General features: G+C 43.1%; 1 protein-coding gene across 1 annotated transcript; it reads right to left on the bottom strand.

Annotated features, from left to right (window-relative positions):
• Positions 1-771: 771 nt before the first annotated feature.
• LOC124269905 lies at positions 772-23,419 on the bottom strand. Its single transcript, XM_046704951.1, has 3 exons — positions 23,337-23,419; positions 5,210-5,502; positions 772-1,343 (listed from the first exon to the last, which is right to left on the bottom strand). The coding sequence occupies exons 2-3, from the start codon at positions 5,484-5,486 to the stop codon at positions 772-774; spliced, it is 849 nt and encodes a 282-aa protein (XP_046560907.1). The 5' UTR covers positions 5,487-5,502; positions 23,337-23,419.
• Positions 23,420-23,801: the final 382 nt, after the last annotated feature.

Genomic DNA, 23,801 nt, shown 5'->3' on the forward strand with positions numbered 1-23,801 from the left:
GTGAGCAGACAATAAATGAGACCTATGAATATATTATATTTTATTATTTTTAAACTGATTAATCCTTAATGATCAAGGACGGAAACGTTCGTTCTGAAATGAATCAGCAGTTATCTTTGTTAGTGTGTTATATGATGTAATGAGCTGTCCACATTACACCAGTGAAATAATAGAATCCGGTGAATATGTTCATTTCTGAGCTGATGGTGGTCATGTTATGCCCAAGAAAGAAACGAGTTTAAACTGCCACATAAACAATAGTGTATGTAATACAAGCTTATCAAAAATGGATCGGTGAACGTTTTATGTGGAGAATCTGACAATGTGAGTACCTTCTAGTTCATTGTTAGAGCCGGCTAATGGTGATGTCCTGGATCCTGAGAGGAAGGTATCTTCACTCTAAAGGTAACATGCACTAATTACCATGAATGGAAACAACAAAATATCAACAATAGATATCTATTGTCCAATATTCAGAAGGAATAATACACAACAATAAAATTTGTGAAATACAAGACAGCCACCAACCACCATTTATACTTGCCTGTTTCCATGAGCATGTGTGATGATGAATCGGAAAAGTCAGACATTCTTGCTACGTCAGGGTCTTTAGATTCTGAACGCTGACCGAAGGTGCTATTCAAATCATCTTGGCACGTGCACTCTAAACATGTCTGTTTACTGCTCTCGGAAAAGTCAGACATTCTGCTACGTCAGGGTCTTCAGATTCTGAACACTCACCGAAGGTGTATTCAAATCATCTTGGAGCACTTAAACATGTACTGTCTGTTGCTCGTAAGTTGATTGTAGAGACTTGCATTGTATCTTAAGGGCTATCATCAAAACCGAAGGTCTGTGTCTCGTTTCGTGCATCAAATGGTTCCACTTGTCTTCTTGAGACATGTCGGTTGATGTTAAATCTAAATGTGAAGCCGATGATATTGCATCAATCTGATAAAGACAAGTTGCAAACTTTCGAATTCGTATTTGTTCCCTTATCTTGCAACTGAGACACCGATTGAGGAAGGACTTCGATAAAGTTTGATTTGCGGCAGCCTTTGAAAGTTCTGTCGCCAAATATTCATGCTCCACTGTAAGTGCAGGAAGAAATACCGCTTTAAATGTGTCTGCGTCGAATGTCTGGCTTACGTATCTAATGAAAGCTGCATTCTGTTGCTGGTTTGTTTTACGTGATAGAATGCTTTCTCTACCAGCTTCCGACATGACTTCTTGCTCAATTAATCTGTCCAAGAGGACAGTTCCATTCAATCTTAACTCTTTTTGTAAAATGTCTGAATGAATGCGCAATGCATGCAGATGGGCATGATCAGGTGGAGGTGTGTCTGAAAAAGAATCACGTAAATGCTTTATATTTGAAACAGCCTCATTATTCAATGCTTTCATAGCATAATGAGCGTGTATTCTAAAAATATTTTAGTTACTGCAATTAAATATATTCAAGAATAGTGTGTAACGTGTTATATTTGGGTTTACACTTCCTCAGTAAAGTACAGATTCAAATATTTTTGGTACCGGTTTGTTTGGGATCAAACCAAAGCTGAAATATAAGAGAAAAGTTGTTGCCCAATGATAGTTTGAACACGTTTGGTAATTTATTTGATGCTGTGTCTGAAAACATAACTGAAGCTGTTGATTTATTTGCAAATTTAATATGTAAAGCTGCTAATTGTATGAAACAAAGTAATTCTGTAGTCAAGAGCAACCGTGGTTTGATGGGGAATGTAGTTATTACCAAGCTGAGAGGGAGATGTTATTAAAGGCATTGAGAAAGAGTAGATTTGATGTGGATTTAAAGAGATTTCTGGTGGCTAGAAATATATTTTCTTCTGTCGTGAGAGAAAAGAAACGCTTGTATCAGGATAAGATAGTGATATTGTTACCAGACAATCTGTGTAATAGTAAAGCATTTCGGAATATATTCAAACGGTTTTGGGGGTCATCTTTAGTTCATCCCAATATAATTATCTTTGCATGAGTGGTTTGATTATTTCTGCAATATGTACATGGACGTTGCTGGTCCGAAAGATCGTAATCCAACTTACAATAGCGAATATCAGACCACGGATAGTAATGTTACAATTCTGGACTTGCCTTTAACAGTAGAGAAGGTTGCGAAAGCAATAAATACCATCAAGTGCTCTAAATCTGCTGGTGACGATAAGTTAATTGCTGAATTTTCAAGTATTCTTCTGATATTCTTGTTCCGTATTTAACAGTTTTATTCAACATGATCTTTGAGAATGGTGTGTTTCCAGCTCAGTGGTCGGTTGGTCTTATTGTCCCTATTCAGTTTCAAATTATAGAGGAATTACTATCCTCAGTGTATTTAGTAAACTGTATATTGCAGTTATTAACGATAGACCTAACTTTTGGAGTTAAAGCTTATGTTAAAATATCGGAGGCACAGGCAGGGTTAAGAGCAGGCTATTCAACTGTCGACAACATCTTTATTCCTCATTCTATTACACAGAGTGTTCTATCGAAAGAGGGTAAATTGTATGCTTTCTTCGTCGACTTCTCGAAAGCATTTGATTTGATAAATAAGTCGAAATTATGGTTAGTTTTGTAACAGAAAGGATTAACACCCAAGATGTTAGGTTGCATCAAATCCATCTATAGTTGTGTTACATCCAGAATTAACTCAGTTGTTTCTCCTTCTATTTGCTGATGATGTTATTCTATTCTCTGACACCATCTATATGCTTCAAAAACGTATTAATCTCCTTGAACAGCTAGCATTGCAAGGAATATAAGCTATATGTCAACTTAGATAAATCCAAAATTGTTGTGTTTAGAAATGGTACATTACTTGATTGTGTTTCTTCATATTGATATTGGGGAATAGTATTTTCATAAACATTGTCATTGCATAAATATTTTGAGAGCTCTACTCTACAATCCAAAAAGGCTTTGTTTGGTATTTTGAACAATCCATGAACACATGAAATGTGATGTCTTCTTCGGAATATTTAACACTAAAGTAATGCCTTTTTTTGCTTTTATGGTGCCTATGTATGGGGTCTAGACGGTGATTCTAATTCATCTATTGAATTGAATGTATCCATACCTTACCCTGTACATATCTACTCTATGTTAAACTATGTACGCCCAACCACGTTGTACGTGGCGAATCCGGGCGATACCCTATGTATATCTTTGCGTACAAACGCTGTATTATTGGTACACACTGTTAAATATGCTTTCTACTCGTTGTCCTAAGAAATGTTATAATTTATAACTGATAGATGCTTTTCAAATGGTAAAATTAACTGGGTTATCAAAATTGCAAAACATATTGTACACAATGGGTTTTGGATACATATAGGAAAGTCAAGTTATTCCTCATATAAACCTTTTTATTTCTGAATTCATATCTAGAGCGAAAACATATTTACAGGAACGGCATTCCTCGCTGTCTAATGGCTCAAAAACAAACTTATTTATATTCTCAATTTAGATTTATTTTTGGTGTTGAACCATGTCTCCATTGCATAATTATCAAGAAATTGTTATATAGCTATAGTGAAGTTCAGATGTAGTTCACACCAATTGAATATAGAAACTGGTAGATATATGAATACACCAAAAAGTTTAAGATTGTGTGAAATGTGTTCCTGTAACTATGTAAAAAATGACTACCACTCCTTATCGATATGTACTGTTTATGACCTTCGTAAACGTTTTATCCCTGTTGATGTTTCCACCCATCCAAATGCTTGTGTAAATGTAACGGAAATCTTGCCATGATCATCTTCTATGCTAACAATCGTCGTCGCTGCAGCTTGAAGGCTGCTAATGTATAACTTTGTATCATGGGCCAATGACCTACATTCACATGAATAAAGAATTTAATTTTTGGAAGTTGCGTTACCTGGCCGCGGTGCTGAGTGGCTTAGATGGTTGACTGTGTGTGCCGCGATTAGGTACCTGACTTTGAGAGTGTGGACTCGAATCCTGGATGGGACCCAACCAAACGAAAGTACTAGAATTTGGACGTTACTGAGGGAAATGTAACCCGCAATATAACAGGTGATACATTTGACCACTTCCTATATATGGCATTGTGTATTCAAATAATAGTATTGACGATGATTAGGCCAATTTGATATAAGATGCACATTACACACTGAACTCTTTATTCAATGTAACAAAGCGCGTAGGCTAAGAAGCTAAGGAAAGGTTTGGGCGGGCTTTTTCGCTAGACTGAGGGTTTTCGATACGTGACTTAATAAATGAGAAATGTTTAGGGTACTAGATTCATATCTTTTCTGGGTTTGTATTTTGTTGGTTTATTTTTGTTCTACCAGATTCTTAATAAAACACAAATAGAAGCCTTCATTAGTTAAAAAATAAAAAGGTTTCATTATGTGTGTTCATTCATCTTTCAGTCACTGTAAATATGCCAATGGTGAAATTATCTTTCGATCAAATCTATAGATTAGGCACTTAGGACATTCAACTTTCACTGAGTTTTCATGTTGATCTCCTTTGCATACCAAAGGCATTCAGGATGATACAGTCACAATGATGAAATGTACTTCTTACATATATATCCAAAGGAAATAATGGAACAGGATCATTTTCATGTAAAATGAGGTCCATGCAGGTAGCAAAGGTACTGTAAGTCTCCATGGTCCCTAGTATGTTAATCTACCTTCAGCTGTTGGCGATCTGTAGCCTGTTTTTATATTGTATCCTCTATAGTGTTACAGTATTTTAGATCACATAACTAGCTTTAGATACATATCTGTGATAGTCTAGTTGGTTTTACTGTCCTTCGTCGACAGATATTTTAAACTGATTACCTTGTTTTCATCGCTAAATGGCTGTAATATTGCTGATGTGATGTAAAGTTTAACTCACTCGCTCACTCATGTAAAATGAAACTTTGGAGCAAAAAAAGAAATAAGTTTACATCAATAATTTTAATGACTCTAAGTTCATGTTGTTTAGCAATTACCGTACACACACGTACATGGTCATCCTTTAACTTACATTGAAATAGTAACGGCTATATCGCACTAGTTTCTATTCATGCCTACATGACTAATTAAACATGATATATCAACGTGCTATGAGTCACGTTGGCACTGACGTATATAATGCCTGCTGTGACAATTCGCTCGCAGGTTATATTTACAAAAATACCTTGATGAGAATAACTGTAACGTCAACAAATGGTTCCTACCTTTTGACTCCAAAAGCTCCAATTGTCTCTGTCGGAAAGCTTGGATCAAATAATCCTCCATATGAGAATTGTAACGTTTCATTTCTTCTTCTGTTTTGTTTGCTGCAAGTTGATCTTCAAAAAAGGTCCTACACCGCTTCGCTGTCTGTGCTAAATTGTCAGAAATCATTTGCTTGATCGTCTCTTTCATCGTACTGCTGACAGGATGCTCTTGGGCTATTTGGTTGACAAACCAGTCGGACAGACCGTCCAAGGCAGGAGGTCTATTCCAAGCCATCAGTTGCCAAATAGTGCTAAAATAACAAAGCAGAAACGCACATGCGTTTTCAGCAGTTCATTCAGAGATATTTTCACAGCATTCGTCATTAAGGACACTTCCTATTTTTTCAATCCCTCTAGTCATGCCGTGGTTGTTGTGTATTGCGCGCAAACGCACCCCAAAATGTGTTTGTTAACGTTTGTCATAAAAATGAAAACGATACATGCAAATAGCATGCAGAAAAAGGTTTTCGGAAACAATGTGTCGGAAACTTGAGTAGAGACATCGACTATTGAAGGCCAAATCAAATTCATCATTTCAGTACGAAATTTACCACGCGAACGAAGATAAAAAAATGCCAAGACTGAATGTTACTGACCGAAATATCGCCGTTGGGCGTTTATAAGCGTTTAGAGTCCCCAACTTGCAGTTGCAAGACACTTCAACGTCCAGCATAGCACCATCTCTCGATCATGCCATCGATACACCCGCTTCAACTCGACCCAAGATCGTCCCAGAAGTTGAAGACCAAAGGTGACCACTGCTGCTCAGGACCGATTCATCCGGGTGTTTCACCTACGTCACCGATTTGCTACAGCAACGGACACTGACAGAACGGTGCCTGAGGGCGTGTTCAGAACCGGGAGTGCCCGCGAACGCTAGCCAGCGCTCGATCCTGGACGCCTGTGCCCGTTCGAGCCCCTGCGCGCGTACGCGAACCATCCTCGCAGCTGCCTCGCCAAGCGAACCAAAATGTCGACCATGTTTAATTTCTTCTTTGATGGGCATTTTAGAAGTTGAGTTGATGAAGAATAATGACAATTATTATGGACATACAACTTCTTTTATTAAGTGGAGGCGACGTTTTGAGATACGTTCTAATGTCAAGCAAGTGATGACAAGCAAGTAACCTCCAACAAGAAGACAAGAAGCTATTCGGCTTGTCCCGGAATAACACGAGTTGGTCACGAATGGTTTCATGTAAGCAAGCGCTCGCGTCCGTTCAGGACCGATGCGAGTGCTCACGGGAGACAATAGCGTGGGCGCTCTCGGTTCTGAACACGCCTCTGGTCTTCGAAGAATTTCAAGCAAACCATCAGAAATCGTCTCAGAGAAGTGAGAATTCGAGCATATCAACCAAAAGTTGGACCTGACCTGACACGACTACAACGACAACAACGTGTCCAAAGGCACAGGCATGGAACCTGGGGAACTGGCGACGCGCGCGTTTGGTACGGCGATGAATCGCGTTTCCTCCTGGGAACGACGGGATGGGAGACAACCAGCTGTCTATCAACATCGACACGAACGTTTTGCACCACACAACCAATGCACAAAGTAGTTTCAATTTCTCCGTCAAACTGTGGACAGATGTCTTGAGTAATGATGTAATACGAGTTTACTTTCATTTGTGTTTATTCATTTTCTAAATCAAACGTCATAGCAATAGTAAAGTGTGATACGGTATACGTGTATAAATATTTTCTTTTTGTTCTTTAGTATTCTAACTGAAGCGCGTTCGTGCGTGTGTGCCTGTGCGTGTGTATGTATATACGTGTAACAAGTACAAAACAAGTGTGTAACAAATACAAGTATGTAACAAGTACAAAATATACAAATAGTAAAGTATTCTGGAAAAGCAATCTATTTTAATATGTCTTGTCTTATGTTCCTGTTTGGAATCAATTAATAACACCTTAAACAATAATACAATTGTCAGGGAAAAGGTTTACATTTTCACAAGTCCATGATTTATTTATAGTCACCACTGGGTCATGGGTCAAAAGTAGTTCCTATGCAAATTAGCCAAGTCTTAATGAGGTCAGCTCTGCTGTCTTGTCCTTGGTTTTTATTGGCTGAAGATGTGATGTGATTCAACATGTGATTGGATGTTGAATTTAGTTGCATTTGGAAAGTGTGAAGTTTGTTCACTTGCTGTCTTTCTCCCAACCTGGCAAGTTGGTTTGAAAGTCATGGGTGGTGGACTGTGACTTTGGTGAATTACAGGTTAGTTACATTTGGTTTTATATAAAAGGAATATAAAAATATGTTTAATTGTTGAAAGGTTAATTCAGTATTTATTGTAACTGAATTTATGCATTTGGTGGAGGTATATTTTGACCTATGGTTAGAAATTGTTGGTGTCAATAATTTCACTTACAATTGATTCAGATTAATGTTTGAGTCCAAACAGTTTGTACGTTTACTTTGCTGGTGAGAATTAGCATTTCCATGCTAATTAAACATACATATTTTAGGTTCTTGGTGTTTTGTTGGTGCCCCACAACATGTGGCCAGTTTGAAGCAAGTTGTCCCATAGATGGTAAGACACGTTGAAGTTTCACTGTTTTGAAGATGCCCAATGTGTTCCATAAATCATAAGGATCTTAATTTGAAACTGAACCATTATTCTTCTTCAAAGAGATCGTCCTTGGGGTACATATTATGCATTTTCCGGCTGAAAAATGTCCTGTGACAGTTGTATCAATGTTTTTTTGAATAAAAAGATTGAACAATAAATAAACTCTTTTATTTATTATACGGCCCTACCTCACGGAGTTACCTCCATTAGCGCATGCGCACCAACTGGGTAGGCTCCTAGACCCGTATCATCATTCCTTCTGCAGCACTGCCATGAACAGACGTATTGAGTTTTCATGAGCCGTACAGTGCTGAACCGTCTTCATAAGAATACGACTATGTCTGAGACACCACCTGTATGTATGGTCTTTATTTGTCTATGAAAAGGAACAGTAAAGCTTTACAGTTGGTTGTTTCATAATTGTGACTTTGTATTAATTATATTACGCGAACTTTCCCGTGGTTTACGCACGTGTTGCTCTGCCATGGCGGGAAGTTTAGCGTGCCATGTGGTCGTAATATTGCGTATTGAACCAACTATTACTTTCCGTGGTAGCCTTCACGTATTTTTCAATGTTTTCTATGTGTATATATGCTGCTGGTCCGCCGTTAGCTACATGCTTGCATGTTTGCTTTCAGGCCTTTTCATCCTGTTCGGTCTGTGGACAGAGTATTCCACGGGCCGACAGGCATGATCAATGCGTCGCCTGTCTCGAGAAGACATGCCACGATGCAGACTCATGTCCAATTTGTCTTGGGTTTTCCCCCCGGGCCCAAAAGAGGAGGGCGACGGATACGCTTTTCTACAGAGAAATGCGTGAGGCAGTTGGGGAACTGACACAGGTCCCCCCGTCTAAGGCGAAAAAACCGTCTAAAAAGGGAAAAAAATCCTGAAGCCAAACCCCTTCTCCCGCCAGTACCGGTGGTTTTGACATGACTTTAATGGACCGTTTATTTCAGCAGCATATGGACTCGGTGAAGTCCCTCGTTCGTGAGTCAGTTGGAGGTCTCCGGCAGGAGTTCCTCGCTCACTCCGGACGGGGGGCGGAGAGTCAGGGGGGGGATCGCCTGGCTCGGCTCGGTCCCTCAGCCTTGAGGCGTCTGTAGACCCGTTGCCTCTGGCTTCAGGTCCGGACGCCTCGGCTGCCCCGGAGGGGCAGGTGCTCCCAGTCCCCCTCTCGGAGTTGGCGCAGGGACCGTTGAGTATTCCTGGTGTTCCGGTCCCTGCGCACTCCCGCCCCATGAGAATGGAGGCACCAGTTCTGCCTGGTCTGCCTCCAGCGTCTCGGGACCGGGGTCCGTGCACGCCTGCTGGCGCCGACGTGGAGCCGTCTGTCTGCTCTTCCCTCTCTGTGCTTCCTAGCGCTAGGCCGCCCACTGGGTCGGGGTTAGGATCCTCTTTCGGAGGAGACCCAGCCTCTGACTCGGGCTTGGGCGCCGAGTCGATGGAGCTTGGGGAGGTAGAGGAGCCTGACGGAGGCTTCCGTTTTGCTTTGGCTCTGCGGGAGGGCCTACCCCAAGCCGCGGTGCCTGTGGGTCGCGTGGACTCGGCTGAGTTCCGCTTGCCAGGCGAGGCATTTGCCCCTAGGCAACCCTCGCAGACGCAGCTCTGCATCTTGCCTTCGTTGGTCTCGGACGTGGTTGATCCCCTCTTGTCTGGTACCCGAGTCCGGTTCGACTTGCCGGATCTCGTGCGGCGCTACCAACTTGGGGAGGACTCCCTGTTCGCAGTTCCCATCGTCGACGAGTGCGTGTTCACTTCCGTCGCCCTGGGGGGGGAGGCTCGGCTTCCTCCAGAGCAGCTCCGGCTGCTCAGCAAGGGCGCCTCACTCCTCCTTTTGCCCTCGCGGGCTCCCCCCTGCGGCACGCGTACCAGACCTACGAGGAGGTCTACCGGAACACGATGCAGCAGGTGCGGGTGGTGGTCCACGAGGCCTACCTCTCCTTGATTCAGAGGTCGGCCCTGGAGGCGGAGGGGCATGCTGGCGACGTTTCGCCGCATGTCGTGCTGCTCCGTCAGCTCTCGGAAGTGCAGGCCCGCCTCGCGCGCGACTCTTTGCGGTCTGCTGCGTCGACGGTGATGTGGGCAGTCATGGGGATGCGCAGGCTGTGGCTGTCGACGTCTCGGTACTCGGCAGCAACGCAGCAGACCTTGCTGGCCCTCGCTTTCCGTCTGGGAGCGACCCTCTTTCCCGGGGCTCAGCAGGTCATTCGGGAGGCTGCCGCTGCAGCTACCTCCTTCAAGGACTCTAAGGCCTTGTTGGAGCACCCGCTGGTGTCTCGCCTCAGCTCCCTCGTTCTCCACCTTCCTCCGCCGGGTGCAACCTACCGAGGCTGGCTTCGTTCAAGCTTGGTAGGGCGGAGGCACAGGTCCGCCAAGGGTAGGGGGCAAGGAGCAGTCCTCGACTAGCTCCCAGCTCAGCGTGGGCGGGAGGTCTGCCCCGACCTCCCGTTAACCCATCAGGCTGCCACTCAATCCGTGTGTCACACCCAGTCAGCTTCGCTACTCGGGTCCACACTCGCGCTCCTACCCCATATCCCAGTGGGAGGCCACCTCTCTCTATTCCTGCCGGAATGGGAGAAGGCTACCAACAACGTTTGGGTGCTGGCCACGGTCAGCATAGGCCATTTACCACTGTGGAAGCGAGGTCCGCCTGACTTCACCGGCATACGTTGCACTCCGGTGCCGTCATGTCAAGCCAGGGCGGACATATTGCGCGACGAAGTTCAGGCTCTGCTGGACAAGTCCGCAATCGAGCACATTCCACCGGGAGAGGAACAGGCGGGATTTTACTCCACGTACTTCCTCGTCCCGAAAGACGGCGGGTTCCGTCCGATTCTCAACCTCAAGGGGTTGAATCGCATGCTAGAAGTACCATCCTTCAAGATGGAGACACTGCGCTCGGTGATCTCATCTGTTCAGCCCGGCGATTGGCGCACGTCAATCGACCTAAAGGATGCGTATCTGCATGTACCCATACATCCATCGTTCAAGCAGTACCTTCGGTTTTCTTATGACAGGATGTGTTACCAATTCAGGGTGCTCCCCTTCGGCATATCGACTGCCCCAAGGGTGTTCACCAAGCTCATGTTAGTCCCAGCTACCCTAGCTCGTTCGCAAGGAAGGCGTTGTTACCCTTACCTGGACGACTGGTTGCTCGGAGCACTAACTCAGCCAGCGAGTCAAGATGCTACTCACACAGTGATAGACATTCTAACTCGACTTGGGTGGATCATCAACCTCAAGAAATCCGACCTGGTACCCACCCAGGACTTGGTTTTTCTTGGAGCGCGATTCCAAACGAACAAGGATCTCGTTTCCTTGTCGCCCGACCGGATCACCAGAGTTCGGGAGATGGTATCTTCGTTCCTCTCCCAGCCCCAGGCACCAGCACGGATTTGGCTCCGTCTACTGGGCCATATGGCGGCGACGATCTCTGTAGTGTGGCGGGCGCGGTTGAGGATGCGCCCTATACAGCAAGCTTTGGCTCGGCTGTGGACTCACACGGAGGATCTGGAGCGCAGTCTCACAGTCCCCGAGTGGTTGACACCTCACCTTCAGTGGTGGACAAATGTCGGGAATCTCACCAGGGGGATCCCCTTGGAAATCCCGACGCCAGCTCTCACAGTTCAGACCGATGCGTCCCTCACGGGCTGGGGGGGTGTTCTGGGCAGTCTGTCGGCATCCAGACTCTGGTCTGAAGCCGAAGCCCACCTTCACATCAACGTGTTGGAACTGAGAGCTGTGCGGTTGGTATTCGAGCGCTTCAGAGAGCATGTCCGTGGCCAGGTAGTCCGTCTTCAGTTGGACAATCAGACGGCCATGTCGTACATCCTGAAGCAGGGAGGCACGGTGTCCCCAGCGCTCCTCCGGGAGGCGTGGGACTTTCTCCTCTGGTGCGATCAGTGCGACTGTCAGGTACTCCCTGTTTATCTCCCGGGGCTGGAGAACGTGCGAGCAGATGCGCTCTCTCGCTGGATCCTGGCCCCGCACGAGTGGATACTCGACAGGCAGATTTTCAGGGTAATCTCCCAGTTGTGCCGGGTCGTTCCAGGTGGATCTGTTTGCGTCCGGGCGGACGCATCAGACTTCCGTGTTCTGCTCTCGGATACGGACCCAGGGGCGTTGGCTGCCGGCACGCCTTCCTGCTGGATTGGACGACGGGCAAAGTGCTCTGGGCGTTCCGGCCGTTACCACTCATTCCTCGTGTCCTTTCACAGCTGTCCACCCAGCCAGCTCGGCTACTTGTGCTACTGGCACCGCTTTGGTCGTCACAGAGCTGGTTTCCGGTAATTCTCAGGTTTCTGGCTCAGCCTCCTGTTCTATTACCTTTACGACCGGACATTCTCACTCAGAACGGAGCGCCCCACCCAAATCCACGGATTCAGTGGGTGGCTTGGCCTCTGTCAGGTCTAACCTCGAGGCACGCGGAATTCCTGCAGCAGTTGCAGACACAATTCTGGCTTCGAGGTGGATTCGACAAACGTTCAGCACGAGGATAGGTGGTCCCGCTATGCGCTGGTGTTCAGATAGGGGGATTGCAGATCCCTTTTCTGCGGATTTAGTCCGAGTATTGGAGTTTTTGCAAGCTCGTTTGGAAGAAGGCCTGGCGGCTTCGACCATTCGTGGCTACTCCACCGCTTATTTCCACTTTTCACACCCCTGTCGATGGTGCTCTTCTGAGGCAGCACACTCTCGTCTGGCAGCGCTTTCTTGCTGGCGGCGAACGGATTCGACCTGGGATCAGGCGAACCAGTCCACCTTGGATTTGTCAATTGTGCTAGATTGGCTGTCGGTCCAACTTTCTCACACCTATCGGCTATTTCCATTCAGTTGTTAACTTGGAAAGCTGTTTTCTGGTGGCGGTAACATCTGGTCGTAGGGTCGGCGATTTACATGCTATGTCGTCCGACCGGGCGCTGACTGTGTTTCACACGGATCGTGTCAGTATTCGCCTCCCAGATACTTACCGACCGAAGGTCGATCACGCTTTCCATGTGACAGCTCCTATCGAACTTCCTACTCTTACCCAGCCTTCCACATCGGGGACCACTCCTACGAGCACTCACCCGTTGGATGTCCGTAAGACGCTCAAAGTCTATATCAAACGAACGCAGGGGATCCGTACGGGTACCCAGCTGTTCTGTTGTTACGGTGGCGGGAAGGCTGGTCTGCCAGCAAGCAAGCAGACTTTGTCTCGCTGGCTAGATTCGTGTATTTGTGCCGCTTATCAGCCTAAGGGCAAGCCTCCCCCTGAGGGGTTGAAGGCTCACTCGGTCAGTGTAGTAGCCGCATCAAAAGCTTTTGCATCGGCACTCCCCATTGAAGATATCTGCTCTGCCGCTATTTGGAGCCGGCCAAGCACGTTTATACGGCACTATCAGCTCGATACACATTCCCGTAATCGTGCGAGCTTTGGCCGTACTGTTCTCTCCAGTGGACAGTGTCCTGCCACCCTGACCAAGTGAGTCTTGGTTTATTGTTTTGTTTTTTTTGACGCTGCTGTACAATACTTGTCCATTATTGTCATATCTGCTACTGTGAGTTAACTACATTAACCCCCTTTCGATTCTCTCAGGAGTGATTTGTCGATTGGGAGCGGTATTGCATTCCCCCTACGGTGCTCACTAATAGACACTGCGTGGGTGGGGCTTTATTGACATTTGCACCATGTGCGGTGTCTCTTTATGCTAAATGGAGGTCGTCTTTGAGCGCAATTCCTCCCTGTCAGTTCCCCTCCCATAATGCCTCTCGCGGAAGCGAAACTGGGTCAAGTGACAGGTGAGTGTTATGGCGTCTGTTCAATTTTTTTCCATGATACGATCGCTATATTTGTGTGTGCTTGGACAGAATTCCCTCCTCCCTGGCCTCCGGTCTTTGGGAGTCTGTGTTTATGCATAATATGTACCCCAAGGACGATCTCTCTGAAAAAGAATTAACCAAACCTGCAGAGGTTTTCAATTCTTTGAAGAGAGTCGTCCTTGGGGTACATATTATGCATTTTCCGGCTGAAAAATGTCCTGTGACAGTTGTATCAATGTTTTTTGAATAAAAAGATTGAACAATAAATAAACTCTTTTATTTATTATACGGCCCCTACCTCACGGAGTTACCTCCCTTAGCGCATGCGCACCAACTGGGTAGGCTCCTAGACCCGTATCATCATTCCTTCTGCTGAATATATCAGTGAACAGAATTGCGGGGAGGCGGGAGGCCCTACCCCAAGGACGACTCTTTTCGAAGAATTGAAAACCTCTTCAGGTTTGGTTAAATTTTGTGATGTCAATTTGTTTTGAGTTATTTTTATATGTTCAGTGGTAGAGCTGTGATTGTTAATTATCTGAACAATGTGCAATGAAAAGAATGAATGTGATAAAATAGGTATTTTGATGGAATGTTATATATTCATATACATTGTTTCAGACTTGTTTTATTATATACAAACTACAGTAATAAAAAGGAACTTGCAGCCTCAACGGAGTTGTGTCGTTGTGAAAGAGCCATCCCTGTTACATACGTTTCATACATTCATATTTTGAAAACAATTTCAAAACATCCAGAACTTTTCTCAACCAGTGGTAATCTGTCCAGATAATGTATTTGCTTGCTATAATGTGACTGCCACCTGTACTCCCTTTAATTCAGTTGTATTCTGAGTACATTGTTTGGGAGAGAGACAGTAAGTTTCTAGGCTACCGACATGTTATGCCTGTGAGCTATTTATTGCTCCTGACTGTTTCAGGCATGTGGCCTGGTACCGAATTTTATTCATGTATTAGTGATATGCTGTATGTGATTTCTTGAAATTGTGATTGCATTTTGAGGCTGTATGTATTGATGTGTTTTTGCCTTGATTTTGTTATATTTTAGTTGTTGTCATGTGAAATCTGTGTCACTCATTTTAGACAAAAATCCAGACTAAGACACTACTTTGACATGCTTGACTGATTTGCACCATACATTTTTCTAGACACTGCTAGTACTTCTAGTGTGTAGACAAGGTTGACACCCAAGATGTAGGTTATCACTTAAAGTAAAAATTAGACTTAGGTATTGCTTAGGTTTTTTGGGTAACTTCATGGGGTTTAGTATTATTCTGGTCTTCCTTGCTGCAATATTTTGGCTAGGGTCTGGTGTGTGGTCTAGAAACATGGCCTCAATGGAAGAGGAAGATGTTAAAATTCTAGTAAAAACCATAGAGGAGATGGGTGTTAAGCCTAAGGCTGATAATCCTGATGTTTTTAAACGTTGGATGACAGATTATCTGGCAGCTCAGGGAGAGTCTCCTGCTCCATCAGCATCAGTAGCCCCTTCTATCACTGTTAACCAGCCGCCTAAGTTCTCGACATTTATGGCTGAGACAGGCAAGGGTGAGGTGTCATATGCTGTTTTGCGGTATGAAGTCGATCGGTTATTACATGACAAAGAGTATTCTCCTTCTGTACTTAAGAATGCTATCATTCGGTCTCTAAAAGGGAAAGCGAGTAACATCATGCTTTGTATGAGTACTGATTCCAGTGTGGACGAGCTGTTGTCAAAGGTTCACAGTATATATGGGACTGTACAAGAGAAAACCTCTTTGGTTAGTCAAGAAGCACTATGCTCTGTATTTTGGGAAGGTATGTTGCAACCTCTTAAAGATGCTTCTGGTCATAAGTTTGATTCAGTTAAACCTTTTGATGATTTGAGAGCCGAGATGCGACGTATCGACGAAGCACGCTCCTCCACGATGGTTAACACTGACATTTCTAAAGTAAAGCAAACTGCTAAGACTGCTACATCTTCAGACACTTCCGAACTTGTTGGTGTTGTGAAACAACTTGCTGCTGAGGTTAAATCACTGCGTGATTATGTTTCCACTTCAGGTTAACCCAGTTCTGGGTCACGAGGTCGTTGGTCTCAGGGTCGAAATTATTCTTCACAACAAAATACAGGCACTGTTACTGTTCAGGGTGATGTTGAGGATGGTGATCAGGGTGTTAAGTGTTATTGTTGTGGACAATATGGTCATGTGCAGTATGGGTGCAGAGTGAAGTTGGATCATTTCAGGGGATGAGGTTTAAACAGGAGAGGGTTTATGAGAAGGGGACGTCCGTAAACCCACATAGTAAATCACTGTCCCCACCTGGTTTTGGTTTGCCAACAGGTCTTTGTGGAGAACCAACTGAAGGGAGTATCTCTGTGGAGGGAGTTTATAGTAAAGCTTTGTTAGACACAGGCTCTAGAGTTTCCACTGTGAGTGAAAGTCATTGCAATTCACACTTCCATCATATTCCGCTTCATTCACTTAAGACAATTCTTGAGATAGGATGTGCAGATGGTCAAAGTTTACCTTATTTGGGATATGTCATCACAGATATAGTGGCTCATGGTGTAGACAATATGACTCCATTACCTTGTGTGTTCTTGGTAGTACCTGATAGCAGATATAACCATACTGTTCCTATTCTGTTGGGTACCAATATACTACAGACTATTATAGACAGGTGTAGAAATGATAGGGGTCTGAGGTTTTTGCAGGATGCAAATATTCATACCTCTTGGTACATCACTTTCCGTACTATTGTAATTCGGAATAAGGAACTGCAGAAACGGAACTACAGATTAGCTCTGGTGAAAAGTGCTGAGTCAAAGTCTATTGTTATACCTGCTAACAGTGTGATCATTGAAGGTTTTATTGATAAGCGCATTAGTTGTGCTCAGACATGTGCACTGTTGCAGGCTACACCCCGTTCAGTCATTCCTAGTGATTTGGACATTGAACCAACTGTGTTTATCTATTCTCACAACCATCATGTGCCAGTTAAAGTGGGTATTAACAATGTAACAACAAGGACAGTGGTTGTTCCTCCAACGTCTGTTTTGTGTGAGTTGTATCCAGTTACTGTAGAGGATATTCAGTCTCCCACTTGTAATACAAGTGAGGTAGTTGGAATTAGTGGTGTAGATGGTTTGTCTGTTCCACTTCCTGAGGGCATTGAGATTTAGACAGACACTATCACCTGAGGAGTTACGGTTAGGTCAAAATATCATCTCAAGTTATTGTGACATTTTCTCGAAAGATGATTTAGACTTGGGTCATTCATCTGCAGTGAAGCATAAGATAGAGCTGACTGATGATGTCCCTTTTAAGCAGAGGTGTAGACGCATTCCGCCTTCCATGTTTGATCAGGTTAAGTCACATTTGAATCAGTTGTTAGCTTGTGACGTTATCCACCCTTCTCATAGTCCATGGTCTTCCAATGTTGTCTTGTGTAGGCGTAAAGATGGTAGACTTAGGAGTGAGTGAGTGAGTTTAGTTTTACGCCGCACTCAGCAATATTCCAGCTATATGGCGGCGGTCTGTAAATAATCGAGTCTGGACCAGACAATCCAGTGATCAACAGCATGAGCATCGATCTGCGCAATTGGGAACCGATGACATGTGTCAACCAAGTCAGCGGAACTGACCACTCGATCCCGTTAGTTGCCTCTTACGACAAGATAGTCGCCTTTTTATGGCAAGCACGAAGACCTATTCTACCCCGGATCTTCACGGGTCGGTAGACTTAGGATGTGTACCGACTATAGACAGTTGAACATTCGGACATTGAAAGATTCTTATGCTCTGCCGAGAATTGACGAAATTCTGGATAATTTGGGTGGAAATAGTTTACCAAGTTGAAATCCCAGAGGAGCACAAAGAAAGAACTGCATTTACGGTTGGACCGTTAGGGTTTTTCGAATATAACCGTCTCCCATTTGGCTTGTGTAATAGTCCTGCGACGTATCAACGTCTCATGGAGCAGTGTTTAGGGGTTTTGCATCTCAGTATTTGCCTGGTGTATATTGATGACATTGTTGTGTTTTCGAAGACATTAGATGAGCATCTTGACAGGCTGGGTAAAGTTTTCCAGAGAATCAGGGATAGCAACTTGAAATTAGCTCCCAAGAAATGCCATTTTTTCAAATGGAAAGTCTCTTATGTTGGTCATATTGTGTCTGAGAGAGGAGTAGAACCTGATCCTGGGAAAGTTGAGGCTATTCGGAATTGGCCACACCATTATCGCCTGAGGAGGTAAGACGTTTCCTTGGTTTCGCAGGTTACTACCGTCGGTTTGTTCGCAATTTCTCTCAGATTTCCTGACCATTGTGTGATGTTCTTCCAAAGCCCATTCCAAAGAAGAGACGAAAGAATTCTGGTAATACGGTATGGAAATGGGACACGGCACAAGAGAAGGCATTTCAAGAATTGAAGCACAGATTAACATCACCTCCACTCCTTGGATTCTGTGATTTTTCTTTGCCGTTTGAATTGCATATTGATGCTAGCACAAAAGGTCTCGGTGCTGTTCTTTATCAGTTTCAGGATGGAGAAAAACGGGTCATTAGTTACGCTAGCCGTGGTCTCAAGAAATCAGAACAACATTATTCTGCTCATAAGTTGGAGCTTTTGTGTCTCAAATGGTCAATAAGTGAAAAGTTTCATGATTACCTTTATGGGCACAACTTTGTGGTTTTCACAGATAACAACCCGTTATCCTATGTTTTAAGAAGTGCTAAACTTGATGCGACTGGTCACAGGTGGCTTGCAACACTTGCAGTTTATGATTTCAGCATTAGGTATCGCCCTGGCAAGGCCAATGGGGATGCGGATGCGTTATCGAGGGTTCCAGGACAGGTGGAAGAGTTGGGACAAGTTCACACAGAACGGATTTCGACAGAATCTGTACAGGCAATTTGTGGGATTGTGGATGCTCGGCCTTATGTTGAGTGTCTCAGCTCTTCAAATGTTGTCATTGACACATTGTGTGTTGTTTCTGGTTCCAGTTTAAGTGATATGACCAAGCGGGACTGGCGGAAAGCACAGTCTGAGGATAGGGTTCTCCAATGGGTTATCAAACAGGTTCGGTCTGGTTCTAAACCAAAGGTGCATAAGATTGTTGGTTCTTTTGAGGAGATTGCTTTCTGTAAGACTTTTGATCACCTTCATTTGATTGACGGAGTGTTGTATAGGAAATGTGAGAAAGATGGAAAACCAATAAACCAACTTGTTCTTCCAGCTTTGTATCGTGAGAAGTCTTTGGAGTATTTGCATAATGACATGGGGCATCTTGGTAGAAATCGCATTTTATCTCTTTTACGGGACAGGTTTGACTGGCCAGGCATGGTAAAGGATGTGTAGGATTGGATTGGTGGTTGTCCCAGGTGTTTGCGTCGAAAAACTCCTACTGGTTCTAAAACATCGCTGGTTAGTACACAGACTACACAGCCATTGGAGTTGGTTTGTTTGGATTTTCTGAGTCTTGAATCATCAAAAGGTGGTTTTCAGCATATTTTGGTCATTACGGACCATTTCACGAAGTATGCACAGGCCGTGCCGACGCGAAATATGACAAGAAAAACAACAGCTGAAGCTCTTTTCAATCAGTTCATTGTGCATTATGGCATTCCAGCCCGTATCCATAGCGACCAAGGAGCGAATTTTGAGAGCAAGATCATTCAGGAATTGTGTTCTCTCACAGGTATGAACAAATCCCATACCACACCGTATCACCCCATGGGTAATGGTCTCACTGAACGTTTCAATCGCACTTTGTTGGATATGCTGGGTACCTTGCAACCATCTCAAAAGTCTGATTGGAAATCTCATGTAAATCCACTCGTTCATGCATACATTTGCACACGTCATGAAACTAAGGTTATTCTCCGCATTTTCTAATGTTTGGTCACCATCCTCGTTTGCCAATAGATTTAGCGTTCGGATTGGAAACTGGTGATAAACAGTGTTCGTTGTCAAAGTATGTTGAATCTTTGAGAGGTCGTTTAAAGGAATCTTATGAGTTAGCGTCTAGTTCAACAACGAAAGATCAGGAGCGTCAGAAGCGAAATTATGATGAAAAAGCTCGGTTAGCCACTCTTCATGTTGGAGATAGGGTTTTGGTTCGTGCTCTTGCCTTTGAGGGTAAACATAAGATCTCTGATAAGTGGGAACAACAGGTGTATGTGGTGCTTGATCAACCTAATGTTGGAATTCCAGTATTTCGGATGCAACGGGAGGATGGAGTTAGGGAAAGATGTCTTCACAGGAATCACCTGCTACCCATAGGGTTTCTTCCGTGCTCAGAGGAAAAGGTTGCACCAGTTCCAAAGCCAAGAACACGAACTTCGTTGCCACAGCATGCTCCTGAAGGGTTCATGAGGTGTCTGTTGAGGATGTAATTGATGAAGTTGTCGATGAGGTAGATGAGGTTGTTTCTGATGAGGTTGGTTCTGATGATGAGGTGGTGGTAACAATGGACCCTCCGTGTGTTGTATTACCTACTTTAGAGGATATCATAGATATTAGAACCAGTGATGCTGAATCAGCAACATCCGAGTCCACAATGACAGATGATTCCTCTGCTCAGGAGGTTCAGGCAGAGCAGTTGCCTCGTCGTTCTGGTAGAATACGACGTCAACCAGATTGGTTAACATCAGGTCAGTTTATTTCGCAAAGTGCTTCAACGCCACAATGGCTTGAAAAAGCAATTGTTCTGTGTGATTTAGCACAATCTGATTCTTTCAAACTGTTCCTTCTGAGGTCAAACAAACAATCTTGTCTGTAATAAAAGATTGATGGAAATGACGAGGACGTCATTTTCCCCTGGGGAGGAAGTGTGTAACAAGTACAAAACAAGTGTGTCACAAATACAAGTATGTAACAAGTACAAAATATACAAACAGTAAAATATTCTGGAAAAGCAATCTATTTTAATATGTCTTGTCTTATGTTCCTGTTTGGAATCAATTAATAACACCTTAAACAATAATACAATTGTCAGTGAAAAGGTTTACATTTTCACAAGTCCATGATTTATTTATAGTCACCACTGGGTCATGGGTCAAAAGTAGTTCCTATGCAAATTAGCCAAGTCTTAATGAGGTCAGGTCTGCTGTCTTGTCCTTGGTTTTTATTGGTGGAAGATGTGCAGCATCTTGATTGGATGTTGAATTTAGTTGCATTTGGAAAGTGTGAAGTTTGTTCACTTGCTGTCTTTCTCCCAACCTGGCAAGGTGGTTTGAAAGTCATGGGTGGTGGACTGTGACTTTGGTGAATTACAGGTTAGTTACATTTGGTTTTATGTAAAAGGAATAACCTATAAAAATATGTTTAATTGTTGAAAGGTTAATTCAGTATTTATTGTAACTGAATTTATGCATTTGGTGGAGGTATATTTTGACCTATGGTTAGAAATTGTTGGTGTCAATAATTTCACTTACAATTGATTCAGATTAATGTTTGAGTCCAAACAGTTTGTACGTTTACTTTGCTGGTGAGAATTAGCATTTCCATTCTAATTAAAACATACATATTTTAGGTTCTTGGTGTTTTTTTGGTGCCTCACAGCATGTGGCCAGTTTGAAGCAAGTTGTCCCATAGGTGGTAAGACACGTTGAAGTTTCACTGTTTTGAAGATGCCCAATGTGTTCCATAAATCATAAGGATCTTAATATGAAACTGAACCATTAATTTTGTGATGTCAATTTGTTTTGAGTTATTTTTATATGTTCAGTGGTAGAGCTGTGATTGTTAATTATCTGAACAATGTGCAATGAAAAGAATGAATGTGATAAAATAGGTATTTTGATGGAATGTTATATATTCATATACATTGTTTCAGACTTGTATTATTATATACAAACTACAGTAATAAAAAGGAACTTGCAGCCTCAACGGAGTTGTGTCGTTGTGAAAGAGCCATCCCCGTTACATAAGTTTCATACATTCATATTTTGAAAACAATTTCAAAACATCCAGAACTTTTCTCAACCAGTGGTAATCTGTCCAGATAATGTATTTGCTTGCTGGTTTTCGAACAACTCCAGTGTGCTGTGAACACACCTAATACCAGTATATAGGTCATCTAACTGCCCACAAACAACACAGACTGCTAATTGTTTGCATGCGTATTGTAGTTTATTGTTTCTTGTTGACTATGCGTTGATTACAAACTTATATAGGAAAATGCTGTTCTTTTAACTGTAGCCGTACTTTTATAGGGACTTTCTATTACCGTCAGGTGGCAATTCAAAATACATGCACCTGATTTCACATTGCTGTACAACGGTTATGCCTGAATGAGTGAGTTTGTTTGACGCCGCCTTTAGCAATATTCCAGCAATATCATGACAAGAAACACCAGAAATGGGCTTCATGCATTGTACCCATGTGGGAAGTCGAACTCAGGCCTTCGGCGTGACGAGGAACGCCTTTACCCCTTGGCTACCCCACCGTCCCTCAAAGTTAATGAAAATAGGAAATACAGGTATACATACACACATACACACTGTGCATTTATCTGTGTATTTATTAATATTTATTATCTCTCTATGCGTGTGTGTGTGTGTGTCTCGCTGAAAGCGGAATGGGTTTTCTCACGGACACGTGCGTCACAGCATTAAGCGTATTATAAACCTACTCAGAGATGTGGAGTAATGAAGTTCCTGGTGTTCAGCAGTTACCTTACGTACACTAGAAGGAATGATCATCTCCTTAACTTACGTTGAAATAATAACGGCTTCGTCACACTGTATAACCTTAGTTTAGATTATTGTTTTCCAGACAGAAATGGCCAATCTCAGTAGTGTTATTTTGTTATCAATACACAATATAAATAACTTCGGTTTTTCCAGCCGTAACTATATTTGAAAGGGACTTTCCGAAAATATTATCGTTATTCAAACAGCGTGAGTATAACGCAACTGCTATAATTATAACGGTTTACAGTCGATAATCAACATACATTGCAGTTCCGCTCAATGACTTGCCATCATTCTGCATACCAATTATGCTCGCTTCGATCGTATCATGTGCATATCTAAAATCAATGTATGAACGCCCGATGGGTCAAAATAATGATAATAAATAATAATATTATTGAACATTTATATTGTGCTAAATCTAACCACTAACAGTCATACAATCATAATTATGATATGAGTCTAATAGGCTAACAAACGGTTGAAAAACATAACTGTTGTGACACTTTCTCCTATATATATACTTGTGTATTTGGTATTTATGTGTATAGACCAATTCATACAAGTTGTTGTGTTTTGATATGCACATTTCTGATTTGTTTACCCCTTTTGTTATGTCTGTTGATAACGCGACCAATACAAATGTATAAATAGAGCCGGGTTTCCCGAAATTAGCTATTTTTGAAAGGGACTTTACCTAAATTTCTACTCAAGGTTCAAAATGCCCTTTTGTAAAGTAACTCATTTTACCGTTTGAATTCATTGAAATGGAGACAAGTGCATGTGGATATCATGCATGGACTGTTTATCTACAGCCATAACTATATACAGCCATTGTATTGTCGTAATACTAACCTGTGCAAGTCCACATAGAGTACGAACAATAGCAACCTGTGACACACTTTCTGGAAATATCAAACTACCGCGTCCAGTCAAATAACACATAAAACTGACAAAACCTTTCAAATTGTCATGATCACAAATATCTCTGAGAAAAGACAAACCTCACTTGATCCTTTCTGGAATGTAATCTGCGAGAAAAACAAACCCGACTGCCTTCCGTAAGGATCACCGCTCTCGAACTGCAGTAACAGCCAATCAAAAGATACTTTACATAATGCATAAAGGGGAACAACTGACCAAGCCTTCTTTGTGCCTGTAGTGTTATCAACTTTATATTGTCCGACTATTCTCCTTGCTTATGCAGAGAAATTCGGCGACGCACGAATGACTGATACAGAAAAAAAACGTTAATTCGGACGCCGACACTTGCCTTTTCGTTTGTTCGTGACAGGCGCAGACGATGGGGCACCTTTATTTGATGCAACATTATTTGATTACAAATCATATTCACATGCTGCTAATATAGATGGTGCTGTACAATAATATATCCTTGTAGTAGAGACTTTTAGATAATAGATTTGATGAAGTTTGTGAAGCTGCTGAAGTTGATATTCATGAATATTTTA

The sequence above is a fragment of the Haliotis rubra genome, unplaced genomic scaffold (genome assembly GCF_003918875.1).
Source record: "Haliotis rubra isolate DU_JTF1 unplaced genomic scaffold, ASM391887v1 Scf1487, whole genome shotgun sequence".
Lineage (NCBI taxonomy): Eukaryota > Metazoa > Mollusca > Gastropoda > Lepetellida > Haliotidae > Haliotis > Haliotis rubra.